At 52.9% G+C, this 25,328-nt stretch overlaps 1 protein-coding gene across 1 annotated transcript; it reads right to left on the reverse strand.

Annotated features, from left to right (window-relative positions):
* Positions 1–9,267: 9,267 nt before the first annotated feature.
* ENPP7 (ectonucleotide pyrophosphatase/phosphodiesterase 7) lies at positions 9,268–20,306 on the reverse strand. The gene is made up of 6 exons (XM_005283138.2): positions 20,024–20,306; positions 17,882–18,027; positions 14,953–15,573; positions 13,673–13,910; positions 10,333–10,438; positions 9,268–9,485 (listed from the first exon to the last, which is right to left on the reverse strand). Exons 1-5 carry the CDS (start codon positions 20,262–20,264, stop codon positions 10,350–10,352), a joined length of 1,335 nt encoding a protein of 444 aa, XP_005283195.2. The 5' UTR covers positions 20,265–20,306; the 3' UTR covers positions 9,268–9,485; positions 10,333–10,349.
* Between the last annotated feature and the right edge of the window lie 5,022 nt (positions 20,307–25,328).

Raw genomic sequence — 25,328 nt, forward strand, 5'->3', positions numbered from 1 at the left:
CTGGACACTTGGAGTTTCCATTCAACATTGTAACTGTTTCCCCTTGGAAATTAGCCACTTGAGGTTCAAAACAAGTTTTTTTAACATCAGAAAAGTCAGAAATTGTCTGAGAGCACCCTTCCCCCCCACCTTCCCACTGGGCTCTTACCTCCAGCTCCTTCAGGTATCTGGGGAAAATACATGGAGGAGAGAATCAAAGTACACCTCTACCCCGATATAACACTGTCCTCGGGAGCCAAAAAATCTTACTGCGTTATAGGTGAAATTGCGTTATATCGAACTTGCCTTGATCCACCGGAGTGCGCAGCCCCCCCCCCCCCCCCCCCCCCGGAGCGCTGCTTTACCGCGTTATATCCGAATTCGTGTTATATCGGGTCGCTTTATATCGCGGTAGAGGTGTATAGTCATAAGGCAGGTGGATGTTTCTCCAGCTGAACAGAGGAACCACAGAAGAGAATTAAGGTCCATGCACAGTTGAATGTTGGCCTTCCTGTCCAGACAGTCAAAGGGGGCCAACTGCAGTGGTAGTGGTAGGTTTTGTGCTGTGGGGAATGGGACATAGATCACCAAACTCATGTCACAAAGGCCACCAATACTAATGCCTTTCCATCTCTGTTGCCCTGGGCAGGCCCAGAAATGGAGACCTACAGGAGAAAGGCTCAGTACCTTGCTGCCCAACTCTGGAACTCCCCAGCAGGCCCTGGGACATGGCTTGTAGCTGTGGTTTCCCTATGAGTTCAATGCTGTTTTATACATTTCTGAGAAACTTTGAAAAATGTCATTAATGACTGGCCTGTCACATTCCCCAGCTCCAGCAGAGCAAAGTGACAGTAAAGCCAATAAACTCAGCAGTCACTGAGAGAACTTTTGGCATCTTAAAAATGAGATTCAGACTCCTTGACTAATCCAGTGGAACATAATTTTATAGCCCTTTCCAAGTATGTCAGAAATCCCTGGAATGTTGTGTATCATGCCCCATGGCCGTAACGCAGGCCAATTATCTTATGGCTGGGCCAACGTGCATTTAGTGTCAGAGGAAGTCAATGTCTCTGAAGATCAGAACCTTCCTTGTGGAATTAATGACACTTCTCCTGGAGAGAGAGGAATACAGAATAGACTTAACAAGCAAGACCTGTTTAAACTAATTAAATAGTCTGCGTGGCAGCTTTGTTGGGAAGATATATTTTTTACACAGAACAACTTTACTCAGAGTGGAATGGCAATTGGAACATTGTGAAGCAGTAAAACAATGTGGGACTTTTGCTCCGCTTCATCCTATCTCCAGCCTCAATGCTGGAGCCTATAGTAGTGCCCACAAATTCAAGCTGCAATTAAAGTTTCAGCACTACATGTTTAATAAATTCATTTCATTTGTGACTTTATTTCTCAGCACCAGTATAGGTGGGAGACTCTTCTCTCCTTCCACCCTGTTACTTCATCAGGGTGACAAAATATTTTGTAGCTGATGAGTGGAGGGAAGAAACTCAAATTTACTTGTGTGCACAGAACCAGCTTTTGGAAAGGGGGAAAGCCTGTGGGAATAGACAGCGCTAAGATGGGGGAAAGGGTCCTGGACACAGACAACCTCTGGAATTGAGGTAAGGTCATAAATGCTCTAGGATGGGGGAGAAGGAAATCTGACAGTACATACATGATTTTATGATGATGTACTATCTGTTCCTGACTGCCCCCCACAAATATGCTTGGCCCTATACAAACACAAGTGAAGGCTCTGTTCTTGCCTAGAGAGCTTACACTTTGGAAACCCCCAGCATGCCGACAGGTGTGACAGAGGGGAAAGTAGTACAACGAACAGGTCAGGTTGGCAAGTGTGATGGGTTGTTGGCCCCACACAAGTATAGAAAGGGTTAACCTGAGCAGGGGAGGTGAATCCTCCAAGTGGACCAGAGAGGCTGTGTGAGGCACAGCTTACCAGAAAGAGGCTGCAAGGACCAATCAGGGCCCAGCAGGCTCATATAAAAGGAGCTGCAGAGTAGATGGTCACTTGCTGCTGGGAGCTGAAGGAGCCAGGACTGTGTCTCTAGCAGGCTGAGAGTCCTGTGGCACCGTGGACAGAGCAGTTGCTGGCAGAGACTGGGGGAGCGAGAGGAAGCTCCTGGCTGGCTGCTAGGACTGATAGGCTGAGGCCCTGAGGTAAGGGTGAAGAAAGTGCTGGGGCCCATGGGGAAGTGGCCCAGGGAAACATACTGAGCCGTTGGAGGGGCTGCGGCCATCTGCAGGGTCCCTGGGCTGAGACCCAGAATAGTGGATGGGCCTGAGTGTCTCCCCCTCCCCACAACTCATCACTGGGGAAGTGGCTGGACAGTTGGATTGCAGTATTATTCCCTGGAAGTGGGGAGCACAGATGGTGACACGGCCGGATGGCTGTGTCATGAAGAGGATGCTGTGGCCCTTGGAGTGACATGGGTCCGAGAGCAGATATGACAGTGGGAGAGGCAATATCCAGAGAGGACATACCAACCTGCGGAGCTAATCCCCAAGACGGTCAGCAGGAGATGCCCCCATGGTGAGTCACGCCCCATGACAGCAAGAGGCAACTGGCCAGGCCCCAATAATACAGTGTTTTAATAACACAATGGTTTTTATTTTTATTTTTTAGAGACAATATCTCCATTATCAGCCACCTCGTTCCTTGTTTGCATCATTGTAGAGGTGGGATGTCAGGAGGGAATTGAACAAGGAGAGGGCAATTTAGTGGGAAAGTTGTGTTGGCACAATGGAAACATGGGTCTCTGGGAGAAAATATTGAAGGGTCTGAGTAGTGTATAGGACTCGATCACGCTTCCTTTAAGGAGTGTGTTAGCCCTTGAGTGGGCCCTTCCCACCTTTCCGTCTCTTATTGCAGAACTTAACAACGTCCATACATAGCTAGGCCTTGTGTGTTTGTATACCGCTAGTAAACATGCTTATTTGAACCCCAAGGGTGTCCGGGGGACTTCCTCCTAGTTGTAATCTTATGGAAAGAACAGGGAATCCACAGGATGCATCTTTTATCCCCTCCCTTGATTCTGTTTCTAAATTCAAGTGTGGACTTCAGGTTATGGCATCTGTCATCCCCCTGGTGTTCACATTATGAGATCTACTCTCAGTGGCGCTGGAAGTAGGGGGGCTGGGGGTACTGCCACACCCCCTGGCTTGAAGTAGTAATAACACCAAATACATGGCTTCCATCATCAGCACCCCTCACTATAAAAATTGGTGCTCGGTGCTGTACAAACAGAGTACTGGCCGGTCCCTTCCCCAAACAGCTTTCCAGCTACATAGACCCGGACCGATGCAGAATGGGGGGACAAGATAGAACACGCACTAGCATAGTGCCAGGATTTTTTTTTTCTCCAAAAGCATTTAGTTCCCCTGGAGTTAATGGGTGTGCAAGGAGCGGCACAGAAAGCGCACACTTCAGCACGGCAAACGTGTGCAAGGAACTTGTTGTGATTGCCGTGGATTCTGGTCTCCTCTTCCGCCCAGAGGTTTGTTTTCTACAACATGGCAAGGGGCAAACTGGCTTTTGGAATGAACTCCCACTCCTTTGTGCTTTGGCCTGGCATGGAAGGGGGGAGCATGACAGCTGCCTCCGGGCGGGGGCTGTGTGTGTGTGTCCAGTCTATCCTTTCTGTAATGTCTACTGGGTCAGTATTTTTGAGTAATCGTTGGGTTAAAAACAACGGGATCCTAAGAGATGCCGAGCATCCACAATACCTTCAACTCAGCCGCTCTCACGAACACGAATCCCTGTGTTCGTTCTGGATGAGGTGAGATGCCATGGCAGCCATGTTGGTTGTGGGCATAAGGTGATTACTTTTCTGAAGGAACCAGCCAATCAGGATGCAGGGATTGGCATACTGCATTGTCCTTGAAAACCACACTGCAGCTGTGATTGTGAAACTTTCGTTTCCATGGATCCACTGGCCAGTCTCTAACTATGCAGCACCTTGAGCTCGGAGGGGCAGAGACCAGATCTGGGGAACCCTAGGGGCACTTGGAGCATGTCCCACGGCTGGTCACTCTCGCAGGCAGCTTTCCTGTGCAGGCCGGAAGTCTCCCTGCAATACAGATGTGTACAGATATTCTTGTTACATTTCCATCTTGGGAGTGGTTTGGAGCCCTGGGCAGCAAACCTCTTGCCAGCACAGGAGAGAGAGAAAGCAAATGGAGTGGAAACGCATAGCAAATCGGGATGCAATACACAAGAGGCCTCTCCCTGCTGTGTGACTCCCCCCGCCATGAGGGACGGGCAAGTGGGGAACAAATTACTCTGTGGTAGGAAGGCTGGTGGGAAAACAAGACTCTCCAAAATTCCCAGTTGAATCAGGAATCTCAGGGGAGCCCAATGTGCTGCTGACCCAGCCAGGGCCTGCTGAGGGCGCCGCACACTAGCCCAGTTGAGTTCCACGCTCTCCAGCATGGCCAGCCAGGTGTTTGGGCTTGTCTGTTAAATGCTTTAGCTGAAGTGTCACTTAACAAAACCATAAACTAGGTGAGCTCCAGAGTGGAGCAAGGGGCCAGGCCAGTTTCCACAGCCCAGGCTGACAGCAGCTCTGGAGAAAGGGCCCTGCCTGCATGGGAGGAAAAGAGGCTGGGTTAGAAGCAAAAAGAGGCTAGGACAACTTTAACCCCGTCAGCCCCAATCAATGCGGCAGAACCCCAGGTGGGGTAAAGCAGGATTTCTCAAATGTGGCCTCCAGAGGCTTTTCTTGCGGCCACAGCCTCTTGGGTAGTGATTGGAGGGGGGGAGCAGTGGACCCTCTCCCAGGGCCGCCAGAAGGGGTTGGGTCCTGTCCCCTCTGGAGCCAGAAACGCCAGGAGAGCAAGCAGTTGGTGGGAGTTTCCCCACTTTCCTGGAGTCAGTGGGGCTCAGGCTTCCCCCCTGGGGTGAAGGCTCCAGCCGTGCAGTGGCAGGCTCTGTCCCCCGGCCCTGGCTCACAACTCCCCCCATCGCCCCTGGCCCCTGCTTATCCACCTTCCCATCCAGGGCTTCATCTGGCCCCCGGCTTGCCAGGGCTGAGTAAATCTGCTGTGAAAAGTGACATTTGTATGTTTGTTAGTATCACTTTTCACTGCTCCCAGCTCGCTAGCAAGGCTGCTGCTGTTGATATAATTTTTCGCAAACATAGAAATATCACTTTTCACAGCAGCAGCCTTACTAGCTAGCAAGTCTAAAAAAAAAAAAACCATAAAAGCAAAAGAAAACAACACAAGACAAGAAGATGCAAAGCACCTTATTTTTTGTTTCTATTCTGTTTATGTCCAGTAAAGAATAGAGACAACTATATGTTGTTGTTGAGTTTGCAAAAAAAAAAAAAAAAACCCAAACAACCACCCGACATCAATAAATGACAATGATTTGGACGTGTGTGTGTGTGCAAATATTTGTTTTTCCTAAAGTTAATTAAGTAGTTTAGGAAAGTTTGTCAGAGCGGCCACCAGCAAGAGTTGGTGGCTGGGCTCTGAGACCACCAAAAAATAGTTGTCTCGAGGCCATTGACATCGGTGGAACCATATAAGATATATGCACCAGCTGTGGGTCTGCCCATGTCTTCCTCTCTGCTTTGGGAAATACACTGGGCTCTCAGTGCACTGGGCCCCGGGATGTCCGCAGGAGAGCTGCACGCAAGCTCTGACGCTCAGCTTGGATGTGACTATGTCCAGGGCAGTGTGGGTTTGTTGCATGTGCTGGTGCGGCCAAAGCCAGGCAGTCTGAATCCGGGTCTCAGTCCACGCGGCCTCAACGTTCAGGAGTGGCAGGATTTCAGGTCCTGTGTTCTGGTTTAGATCCGTTTAAAGCTGCAGCATTTTATTTGTTACTGACTAGCATTGGGAGCCCAGGGAACGCCTTCCAATGTAAACCAGTCACTTCAATCTGAAACCCGAGAGCAGCCACCCAGCATTGCCACCAGAGGGGCAAGAACCCAAGGTAACGCCGAGTTCCATAGCAACCAAACCTACACGTTGAACATTCAGTGAAAAGTTCCTGGTTGTGGTTTTATTCGAAGTTTCTCCCCTGCCTTCTGACCCTGCAGCTGCTTCCTGCAGGGGTTAGAACATTGTCCCAGTTGTTGACATCAACACAGCTCGGGAGCCATCGCCTGACTGCAAACAGTATTGCAGCACATCTGAGGGGTGCAGTGCAAGCCGCACCGGCGAGACCCCCTGCAGCAGAAACCCTTGGCACCTCACACGGGTTTCCCCAATGGCTCCTTGTTTGGCCTGCGTGTAGCACCCCCCGTCCCAAAGCTGCTGCAGTTTAATGCGTTTCTTTTTCCGCCAATCCCTTTATTCTTCCAGTCTCTTTCCAGAGGGATCTGTTCTGCTGGAAGGTATTAATGGCAGCCATCAATCACAGACCTGGTAAAAAATTGATGGGTGCACTAAGCAACTTCATTCAGGCTAAATGAGGAGCAGTTAAATGCCCCTTTGTTTAGTGATAGTTAAACAATAAAAGCCATTGCCCACGGCACGGCAAGGCCTGGGTAGACGCTTAGCCATGTAACCTGAGGGGTTTTCCTGGAGACTCATTGCAAATGCAGGAGATGGGGCATTTATTTAATTGCATGCAGCTGTATGTGTCTGTGGGAAACCAGAAAGCGGGGAGAAAGCAAGCAGAGAAGCAAGGTGAGGGTGGCTCTGGGAGGAAGCCAACAGGGAAACATGTCATGTTTGAAGCTCTGGGTTCCACTCACTCTTCAGCCATAAGGGTCTCTGCCTTCAAGGTCTGTCTGGTACACTTGAGGGTTCCCTTGCAAAGTCCCTATCACCTTGTCTAAGTTTCCAATCCCACTTGGAACAGGAAACTTGTTTGAAAAGGATTTAGAAAATCAGGAAGTTGGTCACTATAAGAAACTGTCCATATGAGCAGGGCCCTACCATTTTCACGGCCGTGAAAAACATGTCACAGACCCCAAAATAAGCCTTGCCCCATGAAATCTGATCTCCCCAAAATCTGCCGGGCTGGCAGGGACAGGACTTGTTCTTCCCCTGCACGGCCGCTACGGGGAGAGATCAGACCCACCTCCATAGGCAGTGCCAGAGCAGGGCTCCGGACTGCTGACACCCCCCCCCCCCCACCCCGGCTCCTGCCAGGGCTCCAGGGCTGCCACCACCAGCCCCCCTTGGCTCCTGCCCAGGCTCTGGGTGTTCTTGTTGGGGATGCTGCCCCACCCCCACATGGCTCATGCCAGGGCTGGGGGCACCCGGGCTCCAGCCTGAACTCAGGGCTTCCACCCCCCGTGGCTCCTCCCCAGGCTCAGAGACCTGCTACCCCCCACAGCTCTAGCCCTCACAGTTCCTGAGGGGGGCCTGGGTTCAGGACTGCTGTCCCTGACGGCTCCTGCTTGGGCTCCGGGGCACCCAGGGTCAGGGCTTCTGCACCCCTCCATCCCAGCTCCTGCCATGGCTGGGGCATCCAGAGGCCCATGCATTAATCCATCCACTGACTTGCAGCTAGAAGCCCCCAGCTGGGGTGCTCCCAGCAGCACTGGGGAGATCGGACCTACCTCTAGGAGCCTTCTCCAGCTGCAGGAAACTCTGCTGGGCTCTGAAGACAGCACAGAAGTGAGTATGGCAGCCCTGCAACCCCCTGACAACAGCTTTGGGACCCCCCCCTGCACAATCCCCTTTTGGATCAAGACCCCCATGGTAACAACACTTGAAGCTTCAGATGTAAACATCTGAAATCGTGAAATTGAAGAATGTTAAGATCCTGTGGCCATGAAACTGACCCAAGTGAAGGGAGAATTTGTCGGGCCCGGCCCTACAGATGAGATGGGAAACTTGGCACGTGCAGCCACAGTCACAGCTGGTGTCATTCAAAATGCTCCCTACACCCATGTGGCCACGGCCCATACAAACATCCCCTACTCTGTGCTCCCCTCGGTCCTCCTCTCTCCACTCCAGACAGCTACATTAGCCGTATACACCACTGCGACCACCGCAGCGCCACCCCCCCCGAGCGCCACGCAGCACTTCCACTCTGGAATCCCGGCAGAGCAAGGCGCAGGACTCCTGGGTTATCTTCCTAACTGTGTGACCGTGAGTCAGTCAAATGACTTGTCTGTGCCTCAGTTTCCCCATATCTGTTAAATGGTGCTGATAATACTGTGCTGTGCAGAACGGGAGTGTGACATTACTATAGAAGCTGCTAATCTGTATTATCACCATTTGGTTTTAGTATTTGTATTTCTGGCTCTGGCCCATGTTGCTCCCCCAAGAGGAACCTCTGCCTCATTTGCATAACGGGCTATTTCCACTCGGCAGTGCAAGCCCGACCCCACCCCCAGCACGTTTTCTTCCTGTTGTGTGCGTCTCTGGTTTCATCCTCTTCGTGGGTGAAACCAACAGAGTGAAAGCACCTCGGCCAGTCACTATGGCAACAGATGTTTATCAAGGCCCTGAACCGAGGCACCGGGCTGGGGAGAGGCAGTGTCGCATCTGGGCTGGGGCTTGGTGCATCTGCAATGGAGCCAGCAATGCCACAGCGGGAGGTGCAGGGAAAGGCTGCGAGGTTTTCAAAACGCAGCAGCCACGTCCGGCTCCCTGTGTCCCGAGCCCGGCGAGGCAGCACAAGGAAGTGCGGTTTCCCGCAGGGGCGGTTCATACTGAAGGTACCTCAGCTCCTTGACACGAAGAAGTTGGGCACTGCTGTTGCTGGCAGTCTGTCCAGCATGGCCCTGGGCACTGGAACCGCTTTTGTTAAGAGCGGGGAAGTTGGCCAATTCTCTGGTCTATCCCTGTGTCTCAGGCCATTCGTTCCTGCCACAGCCCGTGGGAAGGCGTCCTGGTTCAACATGCCCAGTACTGCAGCCTTCTGGCCCTTCCACCCCCACTGTACAGTCGCTGGGCCTGACTCTCCTTGGCTGAGGCAAAGGAGTCCCAGGACTGGTATATGACACTCTTCCCTCTGCTATGAGCACCCCCAGGGTGGTGAGCCCCTACCTTCCAGTGCAGAGCTACCCCTCTTCCCCAGCAGCCCCAGGGGCATGGGGCACACCGTGGCAGGGGATGTGTCCGAGAGGGCTTGCTCTGGAACCCTGCGTGGGACTATTTTAAATCCTGTTCCCAGCCCGACCCGCAGTCCCCACCCCACCCGCTCCTACATTGTTTCTTGCATTTTTATCCTGCTCCCAGCTGTAAAAACCTTAGATCCCACAAGAAAGACAGATTTCCCCGTGCTACTAAAAACAACAAAAACAGTGGGTTATAGACATGGAATTCAGACATAATTTTATCACTAAAAGAATCAAACAAATCTGGCTTAAACCATTTAGTGTTTTCCTGCAAATGACTGCAGTCGGGGTTTTTTTCCCCACCCGCAATAAAGTACATTTTACCCACTCCACTATTGCTGCGGCAGGCCCTGCGTGATCCCAGTCCTGCCGCAGGTCTCTGACTGGCTGTCTTCTCCAGATGTTCTTCCCCGGCTCCGTACGCTGGGCTTTTCTTCCAGGGCCCCAGGGAACTCTCTGTGACTGTCAAAATAGGAAAATGCAACAGCACTTTTACCTATTCCACACCCATGCAGAGACTGTGGCAAACAGCTCTGGAGTTGTGAGATAGAAAACCACCCTTCTGGTGATGTGACCTACAACACACACACTGCCCCCCCTCAGTCCCCTTCCTCCCAGTCCCCCACACTCACACACACCCCGGCTACGGAAGAGGAATAACAGCTATCTGGAGAGAGGCTCAGCGCTAGCTCCTAAACAGTGGATGAGCCCGGCAAGGATCTCTAGATGGTGCAACTCTGAGCAGGGCAGTAAATATCCTTGGCAGAAAGTAACAACCTACAGCACAACTCCACCCAGTGCAGCCACCAGCGATGGCATAGCCAGAGCTCTGCGGAGGGAGGAGAGGACTGGGGAGCTGTCCCTGTTAGAACCAGCTAGTCCAGGGGTTGGCAACCTCTGGCACGCGGCTCGCCAGGGTAAGCACCCGGGTGGGCCGGGCCAGTTTGTTTACCTGTAGCGTCGGCAGGTTTGGCCGATCGCGGCCCCCACTGGCTGCGGTTTGCCATCCCAGGCCAATGGGGGCAGCGAGAAGCACGTCCCTCGGCCCGCGCCGCTTCCCGCAGCCCCCATTGGCCTGGGACGGTGAGCTGCGGCCAGCGGGAGCCGCGATCGGCCGAACCTGCCGACGCGGCAGGTAAAGAAACCGGCCCGGCCCGCCAGGGTGCTTACCCTGCCAAGCCGCGTGCCAGAGGTTGCCGACCCCTGGACTAGTCTATGGCAAAAGGGGGAGAGAGAGCAGGGCAAACAAGGGACTGGGCAGCCACCAGTTCCACAGGCCTTCTTGGCATCATTTGAAGGAGCGACTCACCTCTGCCTAGCAGGGCATTAGTATATCCCAAGCCAGAGTCCCAGCACCATGGCAATTCCCACCACCATCTGCAGCTGCTTGGGGTGAGTGGAGAGAGCACCAGATCCTACAAGTCCCAAGGAAATTCAGGTTAGTTTGAGTGGCTTCTGCCTGGGGGAGAAGCCAGCCCTCCTGAGCTGTGCTGAGCAGGGCTGTAGTGCCAGGCAGCTAGGGACACGGGGCGTATGTAGTGAGCGGCTTAGAACCAGCGAGGAGAGCAAGGCCAGAAGCAGACCCCAGGGCTATGGAGCTGGACCCGTGCACTCTGCAGGGTGGATCCTCTCTAGCTAAGGTTGCCGTAGCATTTCTAGTCCTGTCTTCTGTTTTTAGTCCCTTCTCGTTTCCTGAAGATTTTGCTTTAGGGGCAGAATATTTGAGTTCACAAACACATGCCTGCCCATACTTTCCACATTCTGAAAACACGCATGTGACAATATATTCCATGTATGCAGCCTTGAAATAGCTGGGGGTAGAAAGTGGAAATTTGGCATGAAAGTAGCCCGAAAATGTGGTGTGGGGGATAAATGTGCCTGGACAGCTCTGCTGAAAATTCGGTTTGTTTTGCTCCAGGTACGAGCCATGGGATAGCTCCCTCTCCAGCTGCACAGGGGGTTTCACCAAGGGTTCTTGCTACGCTGTTGAAACATGCACACGTGGCTAGCTTAGGTGGACAGTGACAAAAACTTGCGTGAAGGTGGGAACGTGAATGGGCAAAGGGCTCCGCTAGGACCTTCCATCTTTCGCTTCACATCTAGGGAAGGGAGAGCTTCAGGGTTCTGAAGTTATCCAAGGGAAGGGTTCCCTCTTGTCGACCTTGTGCAGTGCAAGGGACAGCGTGTCCAACTGGTGCATAACCGTGTAAATCCACATGATGGATCCTTTTCCTTTAAAAACCATAGCCAGTGCCATCAGCTGTGTTATCAGATCTCTAAAGCTGGTTTGTCAGGAAATCCCAAAGACCGAGTTGCTTGTACTACCTCAGCGGTGCTCCCTTGTGCACAGACACCAGGGCATATTCGACAGCCCTGGCCCTTTTCTGCCGAATTGAGCCCCAGAGTCTCAGCTTTCATTTTTTGTGCTTAACCGTCAGGGTGAATAACAGAAATTTCGAGCCAACTAATGCACTAGCATCTCCCTAAGTCTGCAGCAAGCCAGGTACAATGGCACTGAGGGGTCCGAACGGCCCAGCCCGCTCAGTGGGGTCACTCTGTGCCTTGCGTATGGCAGAGTATTTAATTACAGGAGTCCATATGCTATCTCAGATAACAGGATGAAATAGCGTAGGGTTTTCTGCACCTGTAGTACAATCTGGTACACACATTTCTATCCTGGTGGTTCACTTCCTGCACCAATTTCATTGTCAGAATGGTCCAGGCTATCTTTACAGAGTGACGTAAATGTGTATATGAGAAATGCTCTTCTCTTTCAGGTATATATTTGAATTACTAATCAGCAGCTCATGTGCTACCCAGCTCAGGGGCGGCTCCAGGCACCAGCCTAGCAAGCAGGTGCCTGGGGTGGCCAATGAAGAGGGGGGCGGCACGTCCGACCATTCGGCGGCAATTCGGCGGCGGGGCCGTCACTCCATCTCTGAGCGAAGGACCTGCCACTGAATTGCCGTTGATCGCGATCGTGGCTTTTTTTTTTTTTTTTTTGAGTTTGGGGCAGCAAAAACACTAGAGCCGGCCCTGCCAGCGCACCAAGCGTGTGCCTGGGGCGGCAAGCCGTGGGGGGCGGCCTGCCGGTTGCCATGAGGGTAGCAGTCAGACTGCCTTCAGCGGCGTGCCTGCGAGAGGTCCGCCGGTCCCGGGATTTCGGCAGCAATTCGGTGGCGGGTACGCCGAAGGTGCAAGACCGGCGGACCTCCCGCAGGCATGCCACCGAATCCGTGTTACCAGTGGACCTCCCGCAGGCATGTCGCCGAATCCGTGTTACCAGCGGACCTCCTGCAGGCATGTTGCTGAAGGCTGCCTCACTGCTGTGCTTGGGGCGGCAAAATACATAGAGCCGCCCCGACCCAGCTTGCTTGCAGCCCTCAGCACAGCTGTCCTTAGGTGCAGTTCAGAGGCTGCAGTGGCTAACTATGAAACTAACTTAGCTGCAAAATCAGAGGGTCTACACAAGCCTGGCAATGTTTACTATGGTTCTGTTATGCTTGTTCTGTAGGTATCATTGAGCTCTTCATAGGTCTGATTTTAATGAGTGTTTCTAGCCGGGGAAAATTCCAGAGTGTTTCTGTACCAGGGGAGATCGGCAGTGGAAATACGAGTTTCATAAAGTCTAAGGCCGGAAGGGATTATGAGCTCATCTAGTCTGACCTCCTGTATATCACAGGCTATTACATTGCACCTTGTTACCCCAGCATTGAGCTCAATAACTTGTATTTGGCTAAAGCGTCTTCCAGAAAGGCATCCAGTTTGGAGCTGAAATCGCCAAGAGATGGAGAAGGCACCACGTCCCTAGAGTAGACTCGGCGGGTGGGTGTCTTTAACCACTGTGTCGTGTCTAACCCTGCTCGGAGGACCTCTGCCCAGAAACCAGTGAATGTGTTTCTAGTGTAATCAAGGCCTGTTTGCCTGGCAGGCGCAGAGGAATGCCAGGTTTCCAGCCTGCTGCCTGCTTACCCCTCATTCACACAAGTGGGGGGAGCGTGCTCAGTTCCCAGGGGAAGGAATTCTGGTAAGTCCTTCCTGCTAATGAAGGGAATGTCCAGGACAGATTTCTCAGAGAGACACTTCTTGCCTGGGGGAGGAGAGATGCGGGTGAGGAATGAGAAGGAATAAGAAGTGGCAATGAAGGTATTTTGCCACAAGGTGTCAATGTTCCAACAAGAATCCGTCAGTAGCTGGTTTCTCCAACCCGGAGGTGCCTTGGGAAGCAGCGGGATAATGTGCCTTTGGAATGGCTTAACCTGAAACAGTGCCTGCCCCTGAACCCGAGAGACAGAGATGCAAGTACGTCCCCCACAGGGACAGGGGCACCCTCTGGTTACCTGGAGAGCCCCAACAGTGGCACTGGAACATTTTAATAGTGGGGGGTTGCTGAAAGCCAGCCCCCTTCCCCCTGTCTGCCCCCTCCCCCCGAGCAGGGGCCGGGAGCAGGGCCGTGTCTCCGGGAGGGGGGGACCCAGACAGGGGTAAGGGGGCTGAGTCTGGGGCCGCAGCTGGGGGTGGGTTCGGGGCCGGCAGCCAGGACCGGCGTAAAACCTGGGGGTCCTGCAGCACCCCTGCACCTCTAGTTCCCATGCCTATGAGCCGCAAGTGCCCAGAGCACTGTGCTGAATGCGAGAGGAGTCTGTCACCTGTCCCAGGATTGGAGTAACCGGACAGCATGGGCTGCATGACGCTCAGGGACCCGTCATGTGGCTCAGGGGTGATCCCCAGCAGGTTGCAGAGGAGGGGATAGATATTCACGCTCTCAAACGGCTCCACCTCCAGCCCCTTCCTGAAGGCTGGTCCCGCGGCCCGGAAGATGGTTTTCATGTTCATATCTTCATTGTCAAAGCCATGCTCCCCCTTGTTAAACTGGACTTTGATTCTCTGCAGGGAAGAGAAGTCTCAGTGAGGACCCAAACCTACAAGCCCCTTAATTTTTACTTAATCTCCTGACACCCAGACCAGATTCTGGTGGAGGAAAAGCAGAAATGTTGCTAGAGTGTATCCACCCTTGGTACTGGGTATCAGGCAGCCACCGTGTTCTGCCAGATCTAGGGTCCTTTTAGATTCATTCAGTGACAGCGAGGGCCTGAGAGCTCCGGCTAGAACCTGTCTTAAAGAAGGTCGGTTCTGTGCAAGCTCCCATCATAAAGATCAGTACATCTGAATCCTGGCCTGGAGCTCATCCTCTGCTAGTCCTGTCTGCCTCTCCCCCCGACCCCCGGCTCCGCCAGTGCACCTGAGTCCTGACCTGCAGCAACCCCCTGTCCCAAATTGTACCATGTTGGGTGCTGTGCTGTGCTTTGCTGTGCGGGCGTTTAGGATTTCCCCAAGTGGGACTAGGTTTGAAGGAGGTCTTTGTTCAGCCTTGGCAGGAACAGCAACTTGATGATTTGGACCTTGGTCCCTTTTCCTTAAGGTAGGTCTACACTGCAAATGAAGGTGTAATTGTAGCACCGGTAGGCATACCTGCATTAGCTTTAATCTAGCTAGTAGTGAAGTAACAATAGTAGCGAAGGCATTGTGGCACGGACTTCAGTGGGGGCTAGCCACCTGGGTATGTACTCAGGACCCTCAGCAGGGTTGTACTATGATAGTTGGATTAAAGCTAGTTCAGCTCTGCCTACCCACCCTATAGCTACCCCTTACTTTGTGGTATACGTGAACCCTGAGTCTAGGCTCCCAAATCAGAAGAGACGTCGCTGAGGAATGCTCTGTTCTAACCTTTGGGGTTGGACAGGGAGCAAAGATTCTGCTTTCTGACATGATGGGCAAGTTCATTGCACTACATCTGTGTTCCCCTTTCTGTTTTCAGGGAGGGGAGCATACCTGGAGCCACAAACAGGAGACAGGTGCAGCTGCACAATATGGAAAGAGGGTGAGAAAGGCAAGTTCAAGTTTATACTAGAATGTGTCTGCAGCTTACCCCATGGATCACATATCCGGGGTCACTGTACACCATCAGGGGAGTGAGCCTCGTGTTGTTTGCATAGTGGAATCTCTTGGGGAACTCTTCCTTCTTGTAGACATGGAGCTTCGGGTGGGCGTTTTTCAGGGCCTGGTACACCTGGTCTAGTTTATTTGCTTTTGGCACCAGTAACCCATTTGGTCCATAATCCAAGAGTTCAAACTGGATGTCTTGGAAGGAGAAGTTCTGCACTGTGCGGAGGTAAATTTCATTCTCCTTTATGACCGTTTCCATCCCGTGGTCAGATGTGATGATCAGATTGAGTGTCGACTCCAGGCCGTTATCCTTGATGCTTCTCCTTAGGTAGCCAACAGCTCGATCCACCTGGCTGACCATGTTTTTCCTCTCTTGGGATTCAGGGCCATACTTGTGTCCCGTGGAGTCTGGCTCCCCAAAGTAGAGAGTGACTAAGTCTAGATTGTCTTCCAGGAACCAGTTCATGACCGTGTCAATGTTCTGCCTCCACTCAGTTTCATTGCTGTAATTGTGGAGAAGGGACTCCACTTTCTTCATATTCACCTGCTCACCTTGGTAGGTTGCTTTCCCCCCAGGGAAGAAGACGGAGCCCGCCTTTAAGCCCTGTTAGCCAGAATGATATTTCAGGCCAGAAACTTCTCCCAGTTACTCACTTCAGTCTATCCAACCACCTGTGTATCCCCTCCTTCCCCCCAGCCACCCACCTCCCCTTGTGCCTCTCCTGTGTCTCTAGTAAGGTTTTCCTTATTTGCCATTTAGAAGAGTGATTAGTCTGAAACACACCCATCCCAACATTGCTCTGCACTGAGTTTTTCCCCACGGATGTTAGTAACACTACGCTGTAACTTGATAATCAGCGGCGTATTCGTGTATCCCTTGGGTTCTCTGGCCCCTCTCCAGTAAAGCACTTCGGGGCATGTGTATAACCACTCAGCCACATGGCTGGAGTTGAACAAGGTATAAATAGTCGTACCACTGCAAGGGCCGAGTGGGGGGATGGACTAGATGACCCCTTGTGGTCCCTTCTAGCCTGGTATGACTGTAGCAGTCTAAAAGGGCTCTTCTGAAGTAGAATATTTGAGCCCTGCCTTAGGTCTTGATCCAAAGTCCACTGAAGTCAGTGGGAATCTTTCCATGGACACAAGATCACATCCTAATGCTGCCGCCCAAAAGTGGCTGGACAAGGCTCTGAGGAAATGAGGCCTGGCCTTTAAATAATATATTGCAGGCTTAAGGTGTAGTTTCCAATGTTCACAATCCCGCTGCAGCTTCTTGTACAAGATGTGAATAACCTGGAGAGCTGCATTAATGGGACTGAAATGTACCTCTTAAACTGATTGACTTTGCTGCTCTTTGTAACGGAATGATCACAGTTGTTGCAGCCGCTTTGTTGGGGCGGGAGGTGTGTGGTCTACCTGGCCTGGCAGTGGCAGGGAGAGGTGTTAACATGGCTGGGACCAGTCACAGGTTGCCCCTTGCCCGCTGCACACAATTGCAGCCAGGAAATGTCAAATCACGTCTTGGGTTTTTATGTTGTTTGGGTATTTTTAAAATCCGGCTAAATTGTGAGTTTACCTGTTACCCAATAACCAGATGGGGCCCTGAGGGTGAAATGCAGTGGACCACCACAAGGTCTATGCACCAATTCAGGACCACTTAAGTCCCACTTGAGCCCTCAAATGGGATTTAAGTGGGCTCCTAGGGGCTCAAGTGGGACTGAAATGGTGCATAGGCCTCGTGGTTTTAAGTGGTGCATAGACTTTGTGCTGTCCCTCTGCCAATGGTGAATTTCACCCACTCATGTGAGCATGCTTCAATGAAGCTGCAAAGGCACACGGTGATGTTAGTAAAGTTTGGAAAAGCTTTGTTTAGGTGAGTTACTTGGATAATTCAGATGTCCCCTTTGTTGTCTTATTCGATGGATGTCCCTCTACTTTCAACATTCTGGCTTTTTTAACCCACATTTACCATAGGATATTTGCAATGTGTTTAAAAAGTACAACATCCATTGCTAAGTGGGGCTAAAAGCGTGGTGAGTAACATCAAGGATTCTGCCTTCCCTTCCTGAAAGGTGGCTGCACTAGACCGCATGGCATCCCAAGAGAAAACATGAGGTTCTCTCTTTGGATGTTGTTGCTGGTCATAGCACCAGGAATAACCATCTTCTGAAAATGGGGCAGCAGAGGGGTCACTGGAGTGAATGAAAATGTTACAGTCCAGGGGAATATTAGACACGTTGTGGCAAAGCAAGCGGCACAATACTGGAGTGATGATTTCACTCATCTGGACTGGTGATGAAACTCAAACTTCTAGGGCCACATTTCCAAAGAGCTGCTGAACTGTGCTTGCAAGATGACAGATATACCTGTCTGTATGCCGCAGACCTGTGTGTGTGTGTGTGTGTGCGTGTGTGTGTGCGCGTGTGTGCGTGTGTGCAAATTGGGTGGAACTGGACAGTTCGACATCATTCTCCCTGGTTGCACGTGCACAGATTTCTGAGTGTGCAAGCAGCCATGTTGGCACAGTTGCTGGGTGCATTTCTGGAGGCCTTTTCAAAAGATGGCCACTAACATTCAGGAGCTGTGAAGTTCTCAAAGGTTCTAAGTAACGGTTTGGAGTCTCCCACTCCCTTGCGGGTCAGTGAGTGTGTGTGTGGATGGTCTGATGGATGGTGCACAGGACTGAGTCTGGAGTCCTGGGTTCTAGTCCTGGCTCTGTCACTGATTCACTGGGGGCCCCTGTTCCCAAGCTGAAGACTGGGGATAATGCTTCCCTCCCTGCAGGGGGCTGTCTGAGGAATGCCGCTGAGCCCCGTGCAGGAAAGGTGCGAGGGAAGGACAAAGTGCTGCTGGTTATTCTCATGAATGCCAGGAAGGACCGGGAGCCTGAGAAGGAGGCTGCAGCCACCTACCTGTCTCTGGGCTGTGATCCAGATGGGCAGGCTGCCGTTGTCCCACCACTCGGAGACCCCCTGTGTGTAGTAATAGGGTAACTTCTGGCCGGTGCTGGTGTTGTACCACATGTTGTGAACCACGCCGTGATTCTCTATGTACTTCCCTGCCAGGAGAGAGACGGGGGAGGTGGGGGTGGAGGCAGGTTCAGGGTAATGGCACCTGTATTGGCCTCCACCAGGGACACCCACTTAAAGGTTTCCATCTCCCAGCTGGGTGGAGACCTGAATCACTTTCCCTCCTGACTGGGGTTTTTAAGGCTGTGCAATCTCCTGCCTTACTCTGCGATATTCCCAGCAAGCCAGACTGCCTAGCAGCCAGTGCCGGCACTTGGCTGTCTCTCCACAGGCTATGAAGTGTATTACCAGCAGCTGCGAGTGTATTACCACAGCTCTACGCAAGCACATTTATTCCCATGGCAAAAGCATTACAGAGAACACATTAAACCCAAGAAAAGAATCTACCTGCATGCTAAAAAGCTTACCAGAGGTCACCCCAAGTCCAACCCTGGCTCTGGTAGGTGTCAGTCCTTCAAAACCCACAGCTGGCTTTTCCCCCTGGTCACCAGTTTATCTCTGTTTCAGACTCAGAACCAGAACAGCTGCCTGGGCAGTTCAGCCATTTCTTGATACAACTCAGTGCTTTGATCTCTGGAAACAGGTGATACGCAGACACAGCCCTCTCCTCAGGGTGGGGCTCCAAAAGGCAGGGTTTTGCATAACCAGAGGTGGGGAATTTGTATTGATCTCCCCCAGGGATCCACTTACCCTGTATTGTCCCCAAAGTCCTGTCTGATCTGGCCCATTTTCAATAGAGTCTTTGGCACTGCCATAGCTCACGTCACATCTCTCCACCCTGAGAGGTTACATATAATCCTAGCCCACAACTTTTAATGCAATGGACCCCAAAGATACCGATACTTAGTTCAAGAAGGTTTTTCAGGACTATTGCAGGAAATTGCCACATCTGGCACAGGTGGGAGGCGGGTTCACATAGGAGGTTGCAGATGAGCAATTGGTCAATGCCAGGCTGATACCTCACCCCCTTCTCTCTCTCTCTCTGTCCTCCCACCCCCCAGCCTAGTGATTCACCAGCATGAAAGCAAACCTCACGAGGAGCAGAGGGTAGGCAGAGATATGCAGAGGGAGCGTCTCACAGGGAATTCCTCGCAGACCCCTCTGCCCTGCTCCAGACCCAGAAGGACGAGCACAGGGCACTGGGCCCACTGCCCTCCCCACCCACCACATAGCAAACAGCAGCAGTGGGTGGAGCCTTCGGAGCCTCCTGCCATCACCACTCTTAACCCCGCAGCTTGATTAGCATTTGCCGTACTGCTGTAGGGTTTAGTCCCCTTCATCCTACCTCCTGCCACTGCTCCTCTTGGCTGCCCAGCGTCCCCCTCCTCCTCCATCAGGTTCCCTCTCTCTTTACCCTCTGCTCTCCTGCTGTGATAATCCATTCCTCTCCCTGACCGCAGCTCTGAGCGCATCCAACAAAAAAACTACAACTAAGTTTTTGCGATGAAAATAAAGCAAAGCAAACCTATGGGAGATGGGAGGAACAAGCCCCATGCTTCCAGCATGCAGGTCCTTTGCTTGCTCCCCTCCCCTTCCTTCAGCTGGCTTGGTCTTGGACTGGAAGGCCTTGACAGCACGGGTCAGGTCTCCTGGTATATTTTGTACAGTCTCCATCCCAATGGGGGCCTTTGGAGGTTTCTGCAATGCACTGAAATGGCCACCGAACTGATGTGATTGGGACATCGGTGCCACGGCAGTAGGAGTTGAGCAGCTACCTTGCCTTTAAGTGCAGCGAAATCCATCTTCATGCCCGCCCAAGAGGCCAGCAAAGCAACGTCTGGTGAGTGCAGTTAGGCCCTTTGCTAAAGGCTGAACAAATGGGCAGTGGCCGCCTTGGGGATGCTGTCAAGTGGGTGCAGAGGTCACAGCTGGGGTGTCATTAGTGCAAGTTGGGCTGTGTCCTAAGTGCATGAGAAGGACAAAACAGAGGAACCCTTCTATGCTGGGGGGTTTGATCATGTCCCTCTCTGGCCCCTCCCCCCAGCCTGCTCCCATCTCTGCCTGAGGGGATTTACAGGAGCTTACCAGTCACCAGGGTGAAGTGGCATGGGCTGGTCAAGGTGACGAAGGCAGGAGTCATGTAACGTGCCTTGACCCCATCTCTCGCCATGGCATCCAGATTGGGGGTCTCCACATCCTGGTCGTAGTTCCACCGAAAGCCATCGAAGGAGACCAGCAGGACTTTGCTGCGGTTGCCTCTGTCCTGCAGAGGGGCACAGACTCCTAGCGAGAGAACAGCAAACACCAGCCCCAAGGAAGTAAACATCTTCCTTCCCCTGTGCGGAGAGAATAAAACAAATCCCACAGAACCAATGCTAATGAGGAGACGCAGGGAGCTAAGTTCACAGCCCTATCTTATCCTGTAATTGTTGGGCTGCGTTCCTGGTGTTGTCAGATGTCACCGGTGTGGGGCTCTTCTCTGTTCAATGTTGATAACAGTCAGCTGTGTGTGTGTGTTCCCTTTGTGTGCTGCCCCGGCTCTGCGCAGATCGTGGGCACAGCTGACCCCGAGAGAACCCGCAATGACCACAGACTCTGATAAGGTACGAAGGCACCGGGCAGGTTCATTGTCAAACAACGCACAGGAATAGTTTCTGTTCTGGTGCCATCCTGGCACACGTTCATCCTATTAGTACTTGATACCTTTTAGCTATGTGTGTACGTGCAATTAGCAGCCTTCTTCTTGCCATCTTCTGCGAGCAGGGCCTGCCTCTGGCTCACAGCTTAACTGTGCTTTATGTTAGCAACGTCTTGACCAGGGGTCTCAAACATGCAGCCCGCAGGGCTATTTTCTGCGGTCCGCGAGCCCCTCGCAGCCCCCCCGCCCTCCCCCAGCGTTTACATAGAGCCCCCAGCAGCTCCCACTGGCCGGGAACAGGAAACCACGGCCAATGGGAGCTGCTGGGGGGGCTGCCTCAAGCAACAGCAATACACAGCCCCTCCGCCCCCCCCTTCCCCACGTTCCAGCCTCTTCCCAGAGCGGCGCGGGGGTAGGGCAGACAGGCAGGCAGGCAGGGAGCCTGCCCTGCCCCCGGTACGCGCCAGGCCAGATCCTGTCCCCTGAACCTCTCCTACAAACGAACCCCTGCCCTGAGCTCCTGGCTGCACCCTGCCCCTAACCCCCTGCATCCGAACCCCCTGCCCTGAACCCCCTGCCTCACCCCGCACCCCTCCTGCATCCCAACCCACTGCCCTGAGCCTCCTGTCACACCCCACACCCCTCTTGCACCCCAACCCCCTGCCCTGAGCCCCTGCTGCACCCTGCACCCCGACCCACTGCACCCCAACCCCCTGCCCTGAACCCCCTGCCTCACCCTGCACCCCTCCTGCATCCCAACCCACTGCCCTGAGCCTCCTGTCGCACCCCACACCCCTCTTGCACCCCAACCCCCTGCTCTGAACCCCCTGCTGCACCCTGCACCCCTCTTACACCCCAACCCCTGCCCTGAGCCCCCTGCCGCACCCTGCACCCTACCCCTTGCTGTATCCCTCACCCCTCCTGCACCCCACACCCCAACCCCCTGCCCTGAGCCCCCGCCACACCCTGCACCCTACCCCTTGCTGTACCCCTCACCCCTCCTGCACCCCACACCCCAACTCCCTGCCCTGAGCCCCCGCCACACCCCACACCCCTCCTTCACCCCCTGGGGGCAGGGAGGGGGCAGAATTGGGGTGGGGATTTTGGGGAAGGGGTTTGAATGGGGGCAAGGAAGGGGTGGGAAGAGGCGGGGCAGGGGCGGGGCCTCATGGAAGGGGTGGAGTGGAGGTGGGGTCGAGGGCGGCGGCGGGGAGGTGTCAGTAATGCAGCCCTCGGGCCAATGCACTAGTCCTCATGTGGCCCTCGTGGTCATTTGAGTTTGAGACCCCTGGTCTTGACCATTCCTTTAGTTCAGGTCTCAGGCCTCATCCCGGGCCTCTGATACAAGGGCTTATGTTTCAGGGCCTCGTCTTACTACACCTGACTCCGACTAGAACTTCCTGCTGCATCGAGTCATTTGCCAGCTGCTTGGGTTTGACTTAGTGAAGAAAACTGGATTATCTGGGCACCTTTCCCCAGCAGACCCCAGGGGCTCTCCTTCGCCTCCGGTGTGTTTGGTTAATTGAACGTGAGGGCTGGTTAAGGTGGCTCAAGGCTGAGCAAGCTTCCTCTGCACTGCTCGGCTCAGGCACCTTCCTCCCAACCAGCAGCCCCCGCTGCTCCAGGCTGACCCCCCGCTGCCGCTTGGCTCCCCGCGCTCTGTCCAGGGGGAAGTGTTGCTTGCAGTCCAGGTGATGGGGTTGTGACAGTCTATAGCAGACTGGCAGGGTGTGCCTGAAACACCCGCCCTCCTAGCTAGCAAATGGCGATGCTGCAGGGAAAACGAAAGTGGCTCATCACCACAGCCAGATGCAAGGGAGATGGGAGTCACCTGTGTGGAGGAGCCGGGTGTGCCGGGTTGTCACCCCTGGGATGCAGTCTGGGGGCTGTGGGAACCACAGCGCCCCTCTCCCACACACAGCTGGGTTGGGGACACAGCCAGCCTCACTCGGGCCCCGTTATCACCCAACAGGACAGCAGCTGGCAACACTTACTCAAACTGGGCTACCTGAGTGCCAACAGCCGACCCCTGCCAGTTTCCCAGCTCCCCAGGCACCCCTCCCCCCTTTGAGCATAAATCCAAAATTATACCAGGGATCTGTACAGTGTAAGCTCGTTAATATGTCTGCTCCCCTCCCTCAATGTGGAGAGGAATATGCACAATACGCTTGGGTTAAACCAAGCTGAGATTTTCCCCAGACACTTCAGACAAAGTCACACTGGTTTAAATTAAAACATATACAAGTTTGTTAACTATAAAAAGATAGATTTTAAGCGATTATAAGTGATAGCAAACAGATCAAAGCAAATTGCCTAGTAAATAAACAAAACCACAAACTAAGCCTAAGCTACTAGAAAGATCGGATAGGAATTAGCAAATCCTCACCTGGCCGATGACACAAGCAGGCTGGCAGACTCTCAAGGCACAAGCTGCATTTGCTTTGCAGGTTGGGATCCCCTCCCCCATTCCAAGTCATTTTCTTTCCGAGCGTCTCTCAGGTGTTGAGTTGTGGGGGCGTGAAGCACCACAGAGGATGTCACTCCCCCAGTGATGTCACTTATATCGCGTTAGCATATGGTGGGAACCCTTTGTTCCAAAAACAGTTCCCAGCCCAGTTTGTGGAAAAATACAGGTACCCAAAATGGAGCCCAGAGTCCTGTGGGCTGGTCACATGCCCCTGCAGGAGCATAGCAGCCATTACTCACAGGAAGCCGAAGCTACTTCACAGCCCATTGTCTTTGTGATGAGCCATTAGCACTGTCTGGCTTCTTCGTTGTTGTATCTGAACGGCTGGCTGGGGGTGTTTTCCAGAGTGAGCCCATCTGAAACACAGATCCATAGTCAATTTTCATAACTTCAGATACAAAAATGACACATGCAGGTAGATAGGATAATCATATTCAGCAAATCATAACTTTTCCAATGACACCTCACGTGACTCATCTTGTACAAAATGCATCATAATTATGCCATCATCATATCATAATAATATTAGTAGGATGAATAGAGGGTGTAGTGCCACGCCGGGGTCTGAGACCGCCAGGTCCTGAGCGAAGGAGTGGAGGAACCAGACTTGGTGCATTGCAGCCCTTGTTGCTCTGGTGGGTACCAAGTTCCTGCATGGCCAGGAGGGCCTGGCTGTGAGTGTCTGCACTATAACTGGGGACAGTCGAGCGTGGCTGGAAGGGACTCATCGGGCTGGAGCTGAGAGAAACCAACAGGGAAGAGGAAGCTGTTCTGACCAGGGCAGGCTGCCAGCCCATGCGCTCTCCCACACCTGACCCTGGGGCTGTGGTGCCCCATAGCTTTTAAAGGCACTTTTTCTCTCTCTTTGTGGGCTGTCCATCCACCCTCACCGCATGGGGTGATCAGTGACTCACAAACACCAGAAGATGCAGAGTTTGGATTCCAACAGACTCCTTAATACTTCCCCTTGGAGCGATACACTGGTGAAGAGAAGGTCTTTCGCCCCCAGGGACCCTGCAGTGCCATGGGCACCGTACATGGGCCCTAAATATCACTTCCAGGATTAACTTACTTGTATCCATGTCCCGCTTTTAAAGACAAACTTTCCCTCTGGTCCAGTGTCTTGGTTCTGAAGAGGCCAGGTCTGGGCCCCTCATCCCAGCTCCCCGTGTGCACAGCTCAATAGCTCCCTATCCTATGTGCAAAGAGGGACCACGTCATCGTGTCTTGAAATACCCCTGCCTCGGAGCAGGAAGCACGCACTGAGCCCTGCTCTAATATGATGAGAAATCATTTCCCAGGGCACATGTCTCATGGGTCCCTTAAAACTAGATGGTACATAGCAGTGGCCAATGTGCTGCGGGCAGCAATCCTGCTGCTGCCCTGAGGAAAGGAGTGGGGCTGGATGACCTCAGGGGTCTTTTCCATCTCTTATTCCTATGATCTTCAAACTCCCCTGGCCCCCCCGCCCTCCCCATTTCAGGATCTAGTTCAACACTGTCCCCTTGTTTTTGAACTATCCATGGCCTTGCCCAAGTCACTTCTCCTCTCTCTGCTTACACTGGCTCTTCTCCATCTCGCCACACAGTCCTCGCTGCCAGTGCAAGCGCTTTCTCCTCAGCAGGTCCTGGCATCTGGGGCAACCTGCTGCTAACCAGCCACCCAACTTTACATCCCAGTTGAGAGTGTCATTCTCTCTCCTGCATCTCCTTCAGCTTTCTCTCCCTCCGCTATTTGTTTCACTTGCAAAGCATCCTGGAGACATGCAGTGTGTCTGAAACACACAACCCGGTTCAGGAAAGGTCTGCTGGCTGTCCATGCACCAAGCCCAGCAGAGCTGCAGCATGCCTGAGAATGGACCCTGGGAGAGACTGATGTGGACAGACTTGCTTTGCACCAAAGGGGGAAATCCTGACCTGGGAACTAAACCACGATAGAGCCCTGGGAGCCTGTGCTGCTCCCCACTGTTGGGGGAGATGATGGAACCGTGGTGGTGTGAGCATCGCTTCTGTTTGTCACTGCCCCCCCGGGAACACCGCAGCATGGCTTCGGTTGTCTTTAGCATCATCATGAGAATGCATCAAACAGCACAGCCTCTGAGCCTCCTCCCCATTCCACCGCTGATGGCCATCGAGGGGATGATCCACCTTGCAAGTGCTAATCCCCGACTACAACCTTCAGCACTACTGAGCTGTATGATATCAAACCTCCACTTGATCAATTGCATTGCATTTTATTACTACTTTGGAGCATTCTTGTTGTTGCTGATTCACTTTGCAGCAAAT

This window comes from Chrysemys picta, chromosome 12 (genome assembly GCF_011386835.1).
Source record: "Chrysemys picta bellii isolate R12L10 chromosome 12, ASM1138683v2, whole genome shotgun sequence".
Taxonomy (NCBI): Eukaryota; Metazoa; Chordata; order Testudines; family Emydidae; genus Chrysemys; species Chrysemys picta.